Source organism: Heloderma suspectum, chromosome 7 (genome assembly GCF_057233095.1).
Source record: "Heloderma suspectum isolate Gila_16-S chromosome 7, 16-S_ref, whole genome shotgun sequence".
NCBI lineage: Eukaryota > Metazoa > Chordata > Lepidosauria > Squamata > Helodermatidae > Heloderma > Heloderma suspectum.
The window spans coordinates 59,410,429-59,427,635 of NC_139464.1; the positions used below are offsets into that span (position 1 = coordinate 59,410,429).

The 17,207-nt window shown below is 42.5% G+C and overlaps 1 protein-coding gene across 2 annotated transcripts in view; it reads left to right on the forward strand.

Moving 5' to 3' along the window:
• The window catches only part of SLC6A15 (solute carrier family 6 member 15), a 53,770-nt gene that overhangs the window by 31,964 nt on the left and 4,599 nt on the right, over positions 1–17,207 (forward strand). For both annotated transcript variants that reach the window (XM_084810386.1, XM_084810387.1), the window contains exons 5-9: positions 2,992–3,173; positions 6,161–6,271; positions 11,575–11,816; positions 11,926–12,115; positions 15,940–16,132. In XM_084810386.1, the coding sequence (XP_084666512.1) occupies positions 2,992–3,173; positions 6,161–6,271; positions 11,575–11,816; positions 11,926–12,115; positions 15,940–16,132 (918 nt within the window). The remainder of the gene's footprint in view (positions 1–2,991; positions 3,174–6,160; positions 6,272–11,574; positions 11,817–11,925; positions 12,116–15,939; positions 16,133–17,207) is intronic.

Below are 17,207 nucleotides of genomic sequence, written 5' to 3' on the forward strand. Positions count from 1 at the left end.
AAGGAGTGAGCTGGTTTTGTCCGGTGTAAAGTCATCTTCTCCTCCTTTCTAGTCTGCAGTCTACCTGGCCAAACTCCAGTACTATACCTATCTGATTCATGCCAAGTCTAGGAATCCCTAGCACCATTCCTCTACTTTTGATGCCCATCCCAGGTCTGTCCCATTCACTCCCTACCTCCTCTCTCCTGGCTCAAGATTTTGCTTTCTTTTCAGTGCTAAAACTGGAACCATCCACTTCAGCCATCCTGCCTCTCTCTCTCACTTCCCCCATTCCAGCAATCCCTCCTCCTACCCTTCCCTCAACTCTTTCCTTTCCCCCATCTCATTTGATGTGTTGACTGCCCTGTTGTCCTCATCTAACACCTCCACATGCCCTCTTGATCCTATCCTATTTTCACTTCAGATTGCCAACTCCCCCACCATTACCTTTCATCTCCACAGTTTAGGGATGTACGAAAGTCACTTACCTTTTCGCAGCTTGGCTTCGCGGTGCGGGGGAGGCTATCACGGGTGACTTTGAAAAAAAAAAAGCGCATACGCAAATGGCGGCGGCCCATGGGCGCCGCCATTTGCATTCCTTGTTTTGGCACGTCTAGTCTATGTAAAGATTTATGTAGACTAAGGCGAAAATAAGGGAACGCTATTTGCGTTGCTCTTATTTTCGCCGTAGTCTATGTAAATCTTTATGTAGACTAGACGTGCCAAAATAAGGAACGCAAATGGCGGCGCCCATGGGCCGCCGCCATTTGCGTACACGCTTTTTTTTTTCCCAAAGTCACCCGTGATAGGCTACGTGACGATTTACGTAGCCTATCACGGCTGACTTTGGAAATCTAGCCGTGGTAGGCTACGTAAATCGTCATGTAGCCTATGCACGGGTGTTGTTGTTTTTTTACTTTAGTTTTTTTTTTTTTGCAATGGCGGCGGCGGCAGCCGGTCGGGAGACCGGCCACTGCCCCCGCCCATGACGAACTGCCGCCAGGACCTGCTGCCGGGAGGGACATTCGCCAAAGGTAAGTCCCGTCCCGGGGGGGTGGCGGGGAGGTGGCGGAGAATTTTACCGCTGATTTTGGGGGGCCGAGTGCGTTGGCGCTTGGCCCCCCAAAGATTCGGGGAGAAATTCTCCGCCATCCCTATCTCCACTACATTATCAGCCCATCTCTTTTCTGGTTCCTCCCCTACTGCATTTAAACATGCCACTGTTTCTTCTGTTGTTAGAAATCCACATTGTTTGACCCATCCTTCCCCTCACCTTACTGCACTGTTTCCCTTCTACTTTTTATCTCCAGACTTCTGGATACCACTAGATACTCACAGCATTCCACCAAAACCACCCTCATCGGCAGCACCTATTATCTCCTCACTGCCAAATTTCTCCTCGGTCCTTATCTTCTTTGACCTCCATCCTGCTTGATTCCCATCTTGTCCTAGGTCTTTATGATTCTTTACTCAGTTCGCTTCCTACATGTCTAATCAAACCTTTAGTGTTTCCACATGGATATGCTCTTTCTCTGTGTTCCCTCTCTCCATTGGCATTCCTCTGGGCTCTGTTTTGGGCCTGTGCCCAAACTACTTTTTACTTATGTATTTTATCATTCTTATACTCCACCCTTCCTCTCTTGAGAGCCCAGTGTGGCTAACAGTCTCAATAAAAATTCAACAATAAAACCAATCCTAAAAACACAAATGAAATCACAAATCAACAACAAATATAATAATCAAGTTGCAGCAGAATTAAATAAGTATCATCAGTTTACGCTGTGTTCCCAAAATAGGCGTATTTAATTAAAAACTACTACTTTTTAAGCTACTACCACCACCAGTACTTTAAAGCAAGGTCTCTGTACTGTGCATCCCTCAGTTACTCAGCACATCAGTGTCCAACAAGCAGACACATGTGGAACCCTTCCCAAGTTCTGATTTAAGCTGCAAGAGAGACTTTTAGCATTTCTGTGACATAAAAGTCACAATGGTAAGAAGTGGCTTTTATTACTAAAGCCTTGTCAGATGGCTGAATTGAAACAGAAGTATTTGTATTTGTGAGTTTCTGCACATGAACAAATATATCACTGCCATTCAGACAAATTCCAGAAGAGATGTTGGGTCAGGACTGCAGTTGTAAGCCAAGAACACAAAAATCATGTGGCCAACTTGTTGTTATTACTATGTTGTTATGATCACAGCTCCCATAGTAGAGAGATCAGATGCATAGGAAAATAGGGCTCCTGTAGCTTTACAAGTTATGTAGAAGTGTGAATTTTGCCAGGTGCAGCTTTTCCTCACCCCTACATTACAAGCTGCATGTGCTGAAATCCCCTCTTCTAGGAAAAGATAAATTAAAGGTACCGACAGAGCTGGCTCCAGGTTTGAAGAGGCCCTGGGCAAAGTGTCCCCTCCTCTCTCAGTGGGCCTTTGTGGGCTTACCTGACAGCAATGGCACTGCTCTGAGCAGTGCTGAACAGTTGGGTCTAGCCACCCTTTTGATTCCTCACAATGCCCCAGATCGAGGCTACATCAGATGCATTGTGTGGAAAAATGGTGGCTTCATCCAGCAGTTTGGCACTGCCCAGAGTTCCAGGCCAGGCAAAAATAAAATAAAGGGGGGCCTAGGCAGGCATTGCCAGTGGTATCCACTGCCCAAGGATACCAAATGCTTACACTAGCACTGCATACAGGAGCCCTGTTCTATGCATCTGGTCACTTCACTGCATGGACAAGTTTCAGGAGTCTTAGAACTATTTAAAAAAAAAAAAAAAAAGCGATACAGGACTAATTGCAATTGTGGTGCTCTCCTGATTTAGAACAACAACACAGTCTATAGATCCCTGTGTTCTTAATTGTGTGTGTCTGGATAAACCTTAAGTTGATAACAAACTGTAGGAACTGGTTTAGGACTGCTTTGAATGCTTTGGAGGAAAATTGATGTCCTGCTTCCAATTTATGATCTAAGGAATACTTTGTATCACCTCTTTTCCTTTCCTTTCCGGTCAGTTGTGGAGCCAGAATGTGAAAAAAGCTCAGCTACAACCTATTACTGGTACAGAGAAGCACTCAATATTTCCAGCTCTATCTCGGAGAGTGGAGGTCTAAACTGGAAAATGACGACCTGCTTGCTGGCTGCTTGGGTTATGGTGTGCCTAGCGATGATTAAAGGTATCCAGTCTTCAGGCAAAGTGAGTATTTCTTTTTTCTGATTTAGGTCTTCACACTTGCCACCTCAGTTCTGATATACCCCACCCCTTTGCCTATCCTCCCATAAAGTTTGCATGGGCAGGCTAGAAGCCATGACTCACTTGCTTTTTTGTAATCTCATGTGGAGTAATGTTGGTACATCAACTTTAAAACTGTAGCCTATTAAATACAGAAACCATCCTTGGATAAAGAGAAAGAGAGAGAGAAGGAGTGTTGCGGTATGAGAACTCTTTTTTGTTTTCACTTGCTGTAGATAATGCTTATAATTATATCTCAACACATAATTAAAAAAGAAAACACACACAAAAATGGGATTGCCAGTTGACTGAGTATTGTCTCTTTCTGGATCTGGACTGGGCCTATGAAACAATTAAGTTGCCAGGCTGAATATCCAAGTGAGGTGTTCAGGATGTCACTGCCAAAGGATTCACCCCAAACAGGAGAAGGACACACATACTGGGTTGTAATCCTTCAGGTGGTCTGCAAGGGGGAAAGTGTACATCAGGAGTGTTGTACCTCAGGCCTGTGGGCCAAATCCACCCTGCTTGGGGTCTCAATCTGGCCCTTGGGTTCCTCAGATAGCCAACCACCTTTGGTGGTTTCCTGGCTTTTGTGTGTCTGCTCCCCGGCCCCCCGGCCCCGGCCCCAACTGTTAAAGGTTGAAACTGGCAGTAAGATCTTGTTCCAGGTTGGGTCCTATCTGACACTATGTTTAAAGTCTGGGGTTGGCATTTTGGTTCCTACTGCAATGGGGGGCGGGGTATGGAATGTGCAGATACTGCACTTTCTTTGATGGATCTTTGCTGTAACTTATCCCAGATTGCACAATAGGTCTTTGCAGCTGAAATTATATACACTCTTCCCTGATTCTTGTTCTTCTTCTACAAGTGGTCCTGGCTTGTCAATCACATGGGTGATGTGTTCACAGAATCATGCATTGAAGCTGAGTACAGATACTCACATGGGAACTGTTATCGTGACCAACTTCCCTTGGGGCAAGAGGACCGACTCATGCTGAAATGTGGTTTAATAAGACCAGTGACGAAGAAGGATAACCTTTTTTTCACATGATGCTTCAGATAATCACAATCCATTGGGAACTTCTTTCACAAATTTTCTTTCAGTGGGACTGGCTTATGCCATCTTGATTTCCAAGATGGGTGCCTGTGCTGTGCAATCCTAAACATGTTTACTCAGAAGTAAGGCCCTCTTACTTTCATGGGACTACCATGGAATATTTATTAATTAATTAAATAATTTATAACTTGATCTCCAAGGCACAGTTGTCATCCCAGCAGCATACAAAATTTTATGAGAAGATAATGAGAATCACACATTTATCAAATTAAAACATCATTACACCCACTTAAAAGGAGCTGCAGCAGTTATATTAGTCACAGCAATTAATAAAAAGTGGACTGAAATAAAAAGTCTTAAGAATGCTCTTAAAAGGTTCCAAAGTTGAGGCTACATGTATTTCCTGTGGGAGGGAATTCCACAGGTGTAGGGCCAAAAGTGAAAAGTCCCTGTAAGGGTATGTAAGAATTGTACTCTTAGACAATTTGTTTCTGGCTTTCATCTTCGCAGAAGTTTAGCTTGTTTAAGGGATTGTGGCAGCCCAGTTATTAAAATCTTATTTCAGCAATAAAATAATTAAAAGATAGCCAATTTTGGTACAGAACTGGCTTAGTGGTGTGTGTGTTTTTTCTAATCAATAAAAATTGATAAAGATCAAAAGGCAGAATATCACTACTCATCAGTGTCATCTTGCCAGCAGGAGTAGTAATACCATGAAATATTTCTTTTCACAGAGTTGTAAGGACCCCAGACTTTCCTACTCCCTGCTTGTAAGAGTTAAGGACTTGAGCACAGAACAACTGATGGAAAGCTTTCTTTTGTCAGAGCAAGACTTCTTCCATTGGAGGAAGGGAATCATTAGTTGTCACCCAGAATCAGCTTCTGGATGTGTAATAAGTACACACACACCCTGGAACAGTTTCTGTTCCCTTCCTTGTTTTAACTGTGGTTACGCTTTACATGTGCTCCGATGTAACCCAACATGCAAATGTTGTTCCCTTATAGCCACAGTTTGCAGTCCCAATTCAAACAATAATTTCAGTCCCTGAAAGAGCTATGGTTTGGAATTGATATAGTGTGAAATTGATATCGTGTGAAATCATGGTTAACTCTGAGAGGAAAAGGAGGTAAGGACAGATAGGCAAGGAGCACATTTCTGTTGCTGGCTCCCACTTTGCAAATTATAGTTTACAGGTACATTGATGTGCTAGTAGAATACAACACAGGGAACCTCTCTTTCTTGCCCAGCGATCGAGAGAATTACAGCCTTGAATTCCAAAAAGGCCAAAACCAACAAAGACTTTTGATATGTCTACTTGTTTCAGATAATGCATTTCTTGAAGACATGACTGTATCATTATGATGGTAGGCTCTCCTGCCAGTCACATGGTAGTCTCTTTCTTAATAGCAGCATAGCTGAGTTCCTGGTGACATTTCTTGTTTCAGTGTTACTGGTTTTTTTCAAAATAAATCATTTCTTATTTCAAAAGAAAAACAGAATTAGTGAATCCATATTTATTGGGGTTGCTCAGAGGAGGAAACTGTTGGTGGAACGGATTTCCCCTCCCCTCTTCAGCCCCCTCCCAAATCTACTCTGCAGGGTCGGGGGACCCTCTGGAGTCTGGACCAGATTTGGGGTGTGCACAGAGGGTTGCAGTGGGGAGGAGAGAATGGGGAAGTCTCATTGCGTGAGCAGACGTCCGCCCATGCGAGGGTTGCATCCAACCCTTGGTCTTTACAGATCTCTTAAGCCAACACAGAATTTGTTGATTGGGAATGTTTTGTGAAATGTTCTTAGGTTTCTTAGCAGATTTTAGATGTGGTCAGATTGTAGACGTATTAGTCAGAACCACTAATGGTTTTTTTAAATGTTTTTCTCCCTATCTTTCAGATAATGTATTTTAGCTCTCTTTTCCCTTATGTGGTACTTATCTGCTTTCTAATCAGAGCTCTGCTCTTAAATGGTTCGCTGGATGGTATTCGTCATATGTTTACCCCTAAGGTATGTACTTGGTTTCTGCTTATTATGTTTGCTTGTCTTGGGGCAGTTGTTTTATGCTTGAATCATTTGAACCAGCTCTTATTTTGTGGTCAGATTCTATTGTAATCAAGAAGTCCGCTGAGTAATTGTGTATCTGCTGTGAAGTATAATTCTAGCTCCATTAACTTAAAAACAAACACAAGTCCTCATCCTTTTTACACCTTTAAAACCAAAACTCTACCCATATAGTGATTTCTCCACTCAATTAGCGTTGTTTATATGGCTGTTTGATTCACATCCATTTCCCAGTGGTGCGGGATAACACTGCAGGGAAGCAGGCCCTACCCTCTGTGTGTGTGTGTGTGTGTGTATGTACATATGTACGTGTGTAGGGAGCTTACTACAAATTAGAATCCGCACTTTATCCATAAATATATCTAGCTACAATTCCTGTCAGCCCTAGCCAGCATAGCCAATGGTGAAGGATGATGGGAATTTAAGGCTAAAACGTCTGGAGGACCACAGGTTGCCCAACCCTGATCTAGCCAATTGGACTATGAGTGCAACAAGATAGTTTAAGTGCTATGGAACTCATCTACATTAAGTAAATCTCAAAATATGCTTCCTTGGATAGTTGCTTATGCCAGACACAACCATTTATCTCTGGTGCTGCTTCTCTCCATACGAAGATTTTGAGCGGTGCATTTCGAACGTAACACTTGACGAGAGCCATAAGACACAAAGCCCCTACCTCCGTGCAGTGTTTTTTTCCCCCACCATTACTCTCTTCACTCTCCTCAACAGCCCCCACCCTGCCCTGGCTACTACTACGCTTCCCCTCTTTCTTTTCCCCTCTTCTGTGATCCTAGCTACATCCTGGAAGGAAAAAAAAACCCACTTTGGTTTAGACAAAGATGTGGTGTTGTATTTATGATATTTTCTATCCCATTCTTCATCCAAGAATCTCAGGGTGTCAAGTCACGCATCAGCTTTATATCCCATTTTATTCTCACAACAATCCTTTGAGGTTGGCTGAGAGATAGCGAGTGGCCCAAGGTTGCCCAGTGAGTGTCATGGCTCCTGGGTCATATGAACTCCCCCAATCCTCATCTGGCTGGATTCATGTTTGAGAACATGGAGGTCTTCTGGATCATTTATGGAACTCTCTCAGCATGCCAAAATCCACTCAAGGAATCATCTCATGGACTTTAGCAAAGGGGAAGGAAGGTTGAGCTTCTGTTGCACCCCTACAGGACATACGTTCTAGAAATACTTTCGTTTCATTTACCGACTTTCTTGAACACCTCAGGATCCTTCAGCTCACATTTCTAGAAGACACATGTAGCTTACAGTCCAGTTTCATGTGTGTGTACACGTGCGAGCACACTATATTCAAAAGCTTAGATGTTCTCTGTCCCATAACAAGGAAATTTGGTTTATGTGAAAGCATCAGGCAGAAGAGTCCATGTTAAAATGATGACAAGAGCCTAGTGAACACAAATAAAATTCAGGGCAGTATCCTTTGCTGGCTATCTGCCAGTGCAAAACATGTTGCACTCTTACTTAACCCAGGAAACTAGCTGAAATTACCACTTCCAGAACAGGACAAGTCAGTGAATCTCCCTTCTGAACGCTCAGCTGACTTGTCCCATTGTGGACGCGATAGTTTCAGCCAGTTTTCATTTACACCAGCAAGTACTACCTTCCCGTTGCATTAGCAGTCATTCCTGATAGTACAGCTGCAACATTGGATACTGCCCTTAGTGTTACTGGACTGTTAGACGATGTGCTAGGCTGTTTGTCACTATATTCTAATTTTTCATTGGGGAAAATTCACAGATCCCATAGGTAAGATTGTTTGTACAAGGTAGTTACAAATCCTTGTTAGAAAGACACTCCCTTCCTTGAAGACAAATACATGATAAAAGACTGGAAGTATTACTCACATCTTAATGAGGGAAAACTAAGCCAGAGAATGATTAAGAGATTTAGGGAAAGTCACACGGGAAGTCTCAAGCAGCAGTTAGATTGAACTGAGATCTCACTAATCCCTCTGTATAGGGGTACCCATGATGGTACATAAGAATATTTTCAGGGCTCTCTGCAAATCTCAGGTAGCTTTGCATTAGTTGTTCAAGTAGTTTGTCTTAGATAAGCAGTTTTGTTTGTTTACAAGAAGGGATGGTCTTTTGGGAGACAGAGCTGATATCAAATCTTTACCCTTGGGTAAAATGCTTCCTTGACAAAATGCTGCGGCATCTTCTGCCATCAATGTACCCGGTCACAGCTATCCACTCCCCTCCTTCAATGCTCCACCACCCATTTGCTTCTCACCCTTGGTATTGCTAGGATAACAAGGGATAAGAATGGAACTAATCCTCCAGCTCGGTGCAAGGGTAGGAGATGGGGTCCTGGGACTGGATCTTTCTCATATATCAGTTGCTTTAGTCTGAGGCCTCTTCCCAGAAGGGCTTCCTAGAATAGTCTGTAATGTCAGGTTTCTTGAAATTAACTTAGTGTAGATTTGAATATGTAAACGAGACCTAAATTGTAATGTTTATCATTCAGCCTCAATACCCAGGGATAATACCATACCTAAGGCCACATCCCGAAACAAGGGTGGGCAACCTGTGGTCCTCCAGATGTTGTTGGACTGCAACTACAGTTCATCATCTCTGACCATTAGCCATGCTGGCTGGGGCTGATAGGAGTTGCAGTCCAACGACACCTGGAGGACCACAGGTTATCCACCGCTGTTCTAAAGGGAATTATAAGCAATGCAACTTCTGTGATACAATGTAAAATAATAAGTGTATAAACAGAATATACACTCCTGATGCAATTTTAAAAAAATGCACACTTGTTTCTGAGTGTTTTAAATTATGTGGCTTTGATAACAATGTTTGGTTTAACACAAAAGTGACTCAGCTAATGGAAGGGAGAGGGAGTATCTGCAGTTCAGTGTCTTGCTAAACACTGCCAAGTGCTATTGAAACCAGCGAGACGTGTGCGTGTACATTGCCATGTTGCAGCTAATGATATGTGGCTGATTTAGCTAACAGTATTTCAGCATGCACAGTCCTCTGATGTGCATGACCTGTGCAGTCTATTGATTTCAGCATGTAGCATGCTCTCACAAAGCTGTCTTCTGTGGAGTCAGACCACAGTCCATCTAGTTCAGTATGGACTACACCAGACTTCCCCCAGGTGAAGCCTGGCACCCTTCAGATGTGTTGGACTACAACTCCCATCACCCCCAGCCAACATGGGCAGTGCTGGGGGTGATGGGAGTTGTCCAACACATCTGGAGGGCGCCAAGCTGGGGAAGGCTGGTCTCGACTGAGTGCAGCAGCTCTCCAGAATTTCAGGTAGGAGGCTTTTAGCCTTACCTGGAGAGACCAGGTATTGAATCTGTACCCTTCTGCATGCAAAGCACCTGCCCTTCCACTGAGCTATGGCTCTTCCTTCCCCCAACATCATATGCATGTCGACTCAGAGGAGATTTCCACATACCTCAGAGGTGATTTCCTACATATGGGGTTTACTTCCAAGGAACTGTATATGTGATTGCACCCTTAAATCCACATACTTGCATTTAATCAGATCATGGATGTGGTTACATGGCTTGATCCAAATTAGACACAGTGAAATCAATTCCACTGAAATCAGTGGCAATTATGTACATGCATTTAGGACAAAATTGTTACTAAGAACTTTTCCAGGATGTGAATAATCACTTCAATGCCATGATCAAATCAGAATACAACAGAACAGTGGCATCTGGTTCAACAAGTGGGTGAAAACAGGGATGGAAAATTAGCGATGTCTGAGCATGCCAAGATTCTTCGAACATCATCTCACTGCTCATCACGTGTCCAATTTACATTCACATTTGCTGCTCATTTTGCACGAATGGAAAACAAATAACGATCAAACGTAGAAGTTGCGGAAAAATCCCCAAATTTGAACAAATTTCCAAAGTTTCCCATAGACTAAAGCAGGGCTGCTTTAGAAATTGGTGCAAATTTGGACATTTGTGCAAATTGAATGGGGAAAATTGCACAAATAGAACACAAGTACATGTTTGGTAATTTGTGAACATTTTCAGCAAACTCGTTCTCATGCTCAGGGTTGAGAGCAGGGCATGATCACATGTTTTGTGCGCAGAAATGAAATTCTGGTACATCACTGGATGGAATTTCAGAGAGCATGGATATTTAGCACCATCTAGTGAGTAAACAGTGTTAGGACTATGTGAGGATTTTTATCTTCGGCACTTTGTACATGGAGTTGATAGAGAAATCTTTCTGTCTAAATGTGTCTAATTATAATACTGTACATTTTTATAGAAAAATCTTATTTTAGCTCTGGACAAATCTATGAGATTTAGAAAGTCATAGTAAAACAAAAACATTTGCTTTTAATAGAAAGGAATAATGCTTAGTGGAAATGTAATAATGAAATATTTGACTGACTGTTTCAGTTGTCTGTTTACCAAAATAATAGTATTTCTGAAATCTATTGAAAATTCCTCAAGCTGCAGTCCTGTACACAGTTACATGAGAGTAAGCTCAACTGAACTCAGTGGGACTTACTTCTGAGTGCACAGGCATAGAATTATACATGTACCCAGCTAACAAATGGTTCACTTTCATTGACATTCATAGAATAAATTTCACATTTCCAGTTCAAAAGTAGCTGCCCCCATATCTATTATGGGACACTATTGCAGACAGAACTAGACAAAAAAGAAAGATACCCTTAAAATAACTTGGCATTCCAAAAGTTACTTACTTGCATACAAAGTTCCAATGTTACCCATTTCGCATAAGAAGTTTTTCCAGATTCTTTACTGAAAGTGCTTAAAGAAAAAAAAAGTTATTGGAATGATAGTTCTAATGCTTTTACTGTGATGATGGTTTGCACACAAAACAACGATTAACAACATGGATTTAATCATCTGCTTTAGTACTTAGTTTATGAAATAATTTTTGTTGCTTATAAACACAGGTATACCCCCCAAAGCCATCGACAACATTGATAAGAGATCATTTTTGGGGGGGGGATTATCAGCAAAAATACTGATTTTAGATTAACATATATTTGTGATATGTTTATCAACCTGTAATACAGACAAAAGAGACAGTGTGCCATAAATGATCTCGCAGCAGATTTCCATTCAGTTTCGGATTGTATTGTGTTTTGACATTTGAGTTTAGAATTGAAGATGATGTGGGTTATATTCCTGGATTATTTGTTGCCTCTCCATTTCGGAGAAATGCTGTATTTTGTAGCTGACATATATTGTGTCTAATTTCAAACAGCTTGAAATAATGCTGGAGCCCAAAGTCTGGAGAGAAGCTGCCACTCAGGTGTTCTTTGCCTTAGGGCTTGGATTTGGTGGAGTCATTGCCTTTTCAAGCTACAACAAGAGAGACAACAACTGCCATTTCGATGCTGTTCTGGTGTCCTTCATCAATTTTTTCACTTCTGTGCTGGCAACTTTGGTGGTGTTTGCCGTTCTGGGCTTCAAAGCAAATATCATAAATGAGAAATGCATTACCCAGTATGAATATTCATTTCTTTATCCATTTTTATAGTATATTTCACGTAGGAACCCCCACAGTTGTTCTTTGGATTGACCGTGTGCATTTGTATCACTTTGTGTTTTACAGAAACTCCGAAAGGATTGTCAACCTTCTAAACGTTGGCAATCTTAGCAAGGCTATAATACCTCATCATATTAATTTATCGAGCATCACAGCAGAAGATTATAATATCGTTTATTATATCATCCAGAAAGTGAAAGAAGAAGAGTTTCCTCTTGGTCTGAAACCCTGCCAGATTGAAGATGAACTTAACAAGGTTAGAGTGATACTTCAATCTCTTATGCAAAGATTACAAACGAGTGGCTGTTTGAGCAACCCTTCTATTATTGCAGAACAGTATTGCTGTTCACTTCCAGAGGGCTCTTCTGACTCCATTGGGTACACTGAATCAGCTGCCTAAAATATTTTCTCACATTTGTGTTCCGTCCAGCTTCATCCAAATCTCATTCACCCCGTATCTGGAGATCATATTTGGTGTCGATGGAAAATGATGTACAGAATAAACTAGCAGCCTCCTCCTGTGAGCCACTGATTGCAACAGTAAATAAGGTTTAAAGATGGGATGGAACAACCCCTGCATTTGTGCAGTGTCATGATGTACACCTTTGTGCTGGAACTGCAAGCCAACCCAGGATAATTTGCTAGAACTGAAGCCTGGACTGATACAGTTATGTCAGTAATAACCATTATAACCCAGCCAGGCATAGTAGTGCCACACCTACCTGCTGCATGGTTCTGGAGATCCACAACCATCTACTGTGGCCCCTCCAGGCTTACATTAAGACAGAGTTCCGTGTTACATCTAAACTAGACAACTGTAGTTTAATGTCAGTCAACAAACCTGGAAAATAAGCCAGAATCACACTGTGATAGATTCATAGTTCCATCTATCCATATTCACCATCTTGCTGTTAGCAGTGCCTCCACACCTTGACTTACTAGCTTTGTTTCACTTTACCCAGACAGTCATTTATTTCACTACTGCTGGGCTAGAAGAGATTTGGACTTCTCTACTATTCTTGATGCAAGCCTACGCCACGATCAGAGGCTGTATGCCGCTGTATGCCACTTTATAATACCAGTTGCTGGGAAACAACAGTGGGGGATGGCTATTGCCCTGATGTCTGACTTGTGGGCATCCCATAGACATTTGGTTGGCTCCTATGGGAAATAGGATGCTGGACTAGATGGGCCTTTGCTCTGATCCAGCAGGGCGTACCTTGGGTTCTTTTATTCATGACTTTCAGAACAAATGACATGACATACATCCTCAAAAAACCAGCGTGGTGAAGTGGCTAGAGTGTTGGATCAGGAGTCAGGAGATCCGGGTTCTAGTCCCCACTTGGCCATGGAAGCCCACTGGGTGACTTTGGGCCAGTCACGGACTCTCAGCCCAACCTACCTCACAGGTTTATGGTTGTAAGGATAAAATGGAGAGGAGGAGGACCATGTACGCCGCCTTGGGTTCCTTAAGGAGGAAAAAAGGCGGGATATAAATGTAATAAATAAATAAGGGTAGAATTATACACATGCTTACCACACCTAACTTAAAAAAAACCTCAGAGCCGTGCCACCCACACATACCTTGGAACAAAGGCAGAAACAGATTTGATTAAAGGATGGGAGAGGGGCATCAAGCAGTCCCCAGGCACTACCACTTTCCCCAGGCCCAGCCCATATCCATACCACACATTGACACAGACACGTACATTTGGCTGATGTCAATATGCAATGTTGTTGTTGTTCAGTCGTTCAGTTGTGTCCGACTCTTCGTGACCCCATGGACCATAGCACGCCAGGCCTTCCTGTCCTGCGTTCTCTCCCGGAGCGTGCTCAAGTTCATATTCATTGCATCCGTGATGCTATCTAGCCATCTCATCCTCTGCCATCCCCTTCTCCTTTTGCCTTCAGTCTTTCCCAGCATCAGGGTCTTTTCCAGGGAGTTTTCTCTTCGCATTAGGTGGCCAAAATATTGGAGCTTCAGCTTCATTATCTGTCCTTCCAATGAGCAGTCAGGGTTGATTTCCTTTAGGATGGACTGATTTGACCTCCTTGCAGTCCAGGGGACTCGTAAGAGTCTTCTCCAGCACCACAGTTCGAAAGCATCAATTCTTCGGCGCTCAGCCTTCCTTATAGTCCAGCTCTCACAGCCATACATTACTACTGGGAAAACCATAGCTTTGATTAGATGGACCTTTGTCGGCAAGGTGATGTCTCTGCTTCTTATTATGCTGTCTAGGTTTGCCATAGCTTTCCTCCCAAGGAGCAAGCGTCTTTTAATTTCATGGCTACAGTCACTGTCTGCGGTGATCTTGGAGCCCAAGAAAGTAAAATCTGTCACTGCTTCCATTTCTTCCCCTTCTATATGCCAGGAAGTGATAGGGCCAGGTGCCATGATCTGAGTTTTTTTAATGTTGAGTTTCAAACCAGCTTTTGCACTCTCCTCTTTCACCCTCAACAAGAGGCTCTTGAGATCCTCTTCGCTTTCTGCCATTAGGGTGGTATCGTCTGCATATCGGAGGTTGTTGATAATTCTCCCAGCAATCTTAATTCCGACCTCTGATTCATCCAACCCGGCATTTCTCATGACAATATGCAATATGGCACCATTAATAGAGCAGCAAGAAGCAACCTCCTCTGTAGTCCCTTACAGACATGATTTGTACATTTGATGAATACGCATAGAAGCTTGAGCACTGCAGTGGTAGGCTCCACCTCCACCCTATGCATGATCATTAGAACATCTGTAGAGAGTCCCCATGCATACTGTGACTGGGAATTCTAATTTTCCAAGGTTCCCAAATGTACAGCATTAGGCACAGGGGCCCTCTACAGCTATTCTAATGAACACACACAGGTTTGGGGATAGAGCCTGCCACTGTAATGCCACTCCACACAACATGTGTTAATTGAGTGCCTGAAGAATGTGTGGGGGTGCGGGGTGGGGGTTCTGATAACGTATTATCGGTCCCTGATAATACAAATGTAGCTGTGTTGGCCATAAGACAAAATCCATGTCCATATTAGGGTAACTAATTAGGATAATTAATTATGCCATATCAGGCCAACTCAAAGGTCACAAAAACATGCAAGCTTTTGAGATCTCCAGATCTCTTCATCAGGCAAGATGTTACAAAAATCAGATTGGAAGGACGGGGATGGGAGGGGGAAAAAAACAGTTGACTTGATGTTAAAGTCATGAGGTCTGCATGCTCATCATCTTAAGATGAAGGGTGGAGGTGATGGCTGTAATTTGGATGGCCTTAAAAGGGGATTGGACAAATTCATGGAGGAGAAGGCTATCAATGGCTACTAATCCTGATGGCTGTATGCTACCTCCAGTATCAGAGGCAGCATGCCTATGTACACCAGTTGCTGGGGAACATGGGCGGGAGGGTGCTGTTGCACTCATGTCCAGCTTGTGGGTTTCCCATGGGCAGCTGGTTGGCCACTGTGTCAACAGAATACTGGACTAGATACATCTAGGTCTGATCCAGCATTGCTCTTCTTATGTTCTTAGAGGGTTTCAGATATTTTAATTATTATTTCTTTTATTTATATCCCACCTTTCCATCAAAAATGGCACTCAAGGTGGCTCTAGCAGATGAGGTGATGGTTTCCTGTTTCACATGGAACCGCCCCTAGGGCTGCTGGGAAGAAGAAACAAACAAACAAACAATGGTTGAGCCCCCATGTCTGAACATCTAAAATCCAGTTATTACTCGGAAGTGCCTCCATCCTTAGGCGAAACACACAGGTTCCTTAGTGGGTGGAAAAACAGAAGTAGAGAGAAAGTAGATACCATTGATATTAGCAAAGCTGGAGATAATTTTAGATGGCATGCTAGATACAATTCATGCTGGGATAGGCAAAGAAAACACATTCATGAATACACTGTTATTCTGAAGTAGCTTCACTGTTATCACTGGAAGCTTTCTAAGGTGTGGAATTCAAAGACTGCAGCCTATGGTTCTGCTGTTCCTCACTTCAGTGAGTTTGCCCACCATGCATTCTTTATTCTGATTTTATTGTGCTTTGCCTTCCTACCCAACTTTAATCGTTTGGGTTTTTTCTTGACAGGCTGTTCAAGGGACCGGTTTAGCTTTCATTGCCTTTACAGAAGCCATGACACACTTCCCTGCTTCTCCCTTTTGGTCAGTGATGTTCTTCCTCATGCTGGTCAATTTGGGTCTTGGCAGCATGTTTGGGACCATTGAAGGCATTACGACGCCTATAGTCGATACCTTCAAAGTGAGAAAAGAAATATTGACTGGTGAGTTGATACATGTCTCTTTCCTTAAATTCTAGGAGAAAAGGGCCTTGACAAAATTCTATTTTGTTTTGAGGTTTAAGACTTGCAGCTTGGTGGTCACAGTCAACGCATCTACAGATTTTCCCTATAGCTAAGGTTTTAAGTTCCATCTTCAGGAGAACCAGTCATTACTTTCTCAAACTTCTGTCTTCACAGTTGTTACCACTTCTTTAAAAAGCATATGTAAGTGATACAAGGATATAACTTTCATTAGGGGAACAGAATTGAAGCGTCCTATATGACCATAATGTAAGGGACTCATGACAAGATCTGGTACCTCAAAACGATTCACAGTAGACCAGCAATGGGAAACATGGCCAGTTCAAGGCTAAATGACACAACCCAAGGGTTCTTCTTATGGCCACTAAGGATCATTTGTTTCATAATGACCAGTTTGGATACAGGAGGGCAATATTTCCAATTCATACAACAGGATAAACTTGTTTGATCAAACAAGCTGTCAAACTTTGCACATGTTATTCTTTAGAAACTAAAGTAAAAGAGACAAAGAAACAGTGAGGTTATATTTCTGGCCCATGTACTACAACGAGGGATTTGAGCCCCATATTTTGAATTATAGACCCATCATTCATGGGCATTGTAATGCACAAGCTCCAGATCTTCCCTTTTCAAACCAGAGTGTCATTCTCCCCTGCTCGGCTTATCACACATAATGGTGAAAGCTTGAACTGAGATGTGTCATGGGTTGTTGTTCTTGTTTTTTTAATGGAGGAGTTCCCCCACCCCTAACTTGGGATATTGAAATCATTTTCATTTAAGGTTGAAGGAGATACCAGTTGGGATGGACAAAGCTGTCCATTCCAGTTTCTCTCCATTTATCATTTTTCCATTTCTGTTTCAGTTTTCAGTCTTTTTCTTTTTTTAAAGTCTGCATCAAAAGTACATATGCATTTTGCATGCATTTCTCCTAATAAACAGATATATCATTTTGCCTGATATATGCATACTGTGCAAGTATTAGGGCACAGTCCTATGGGTTACACTCCCAATAGACAGAGGGCTCCAAATTCAGAGC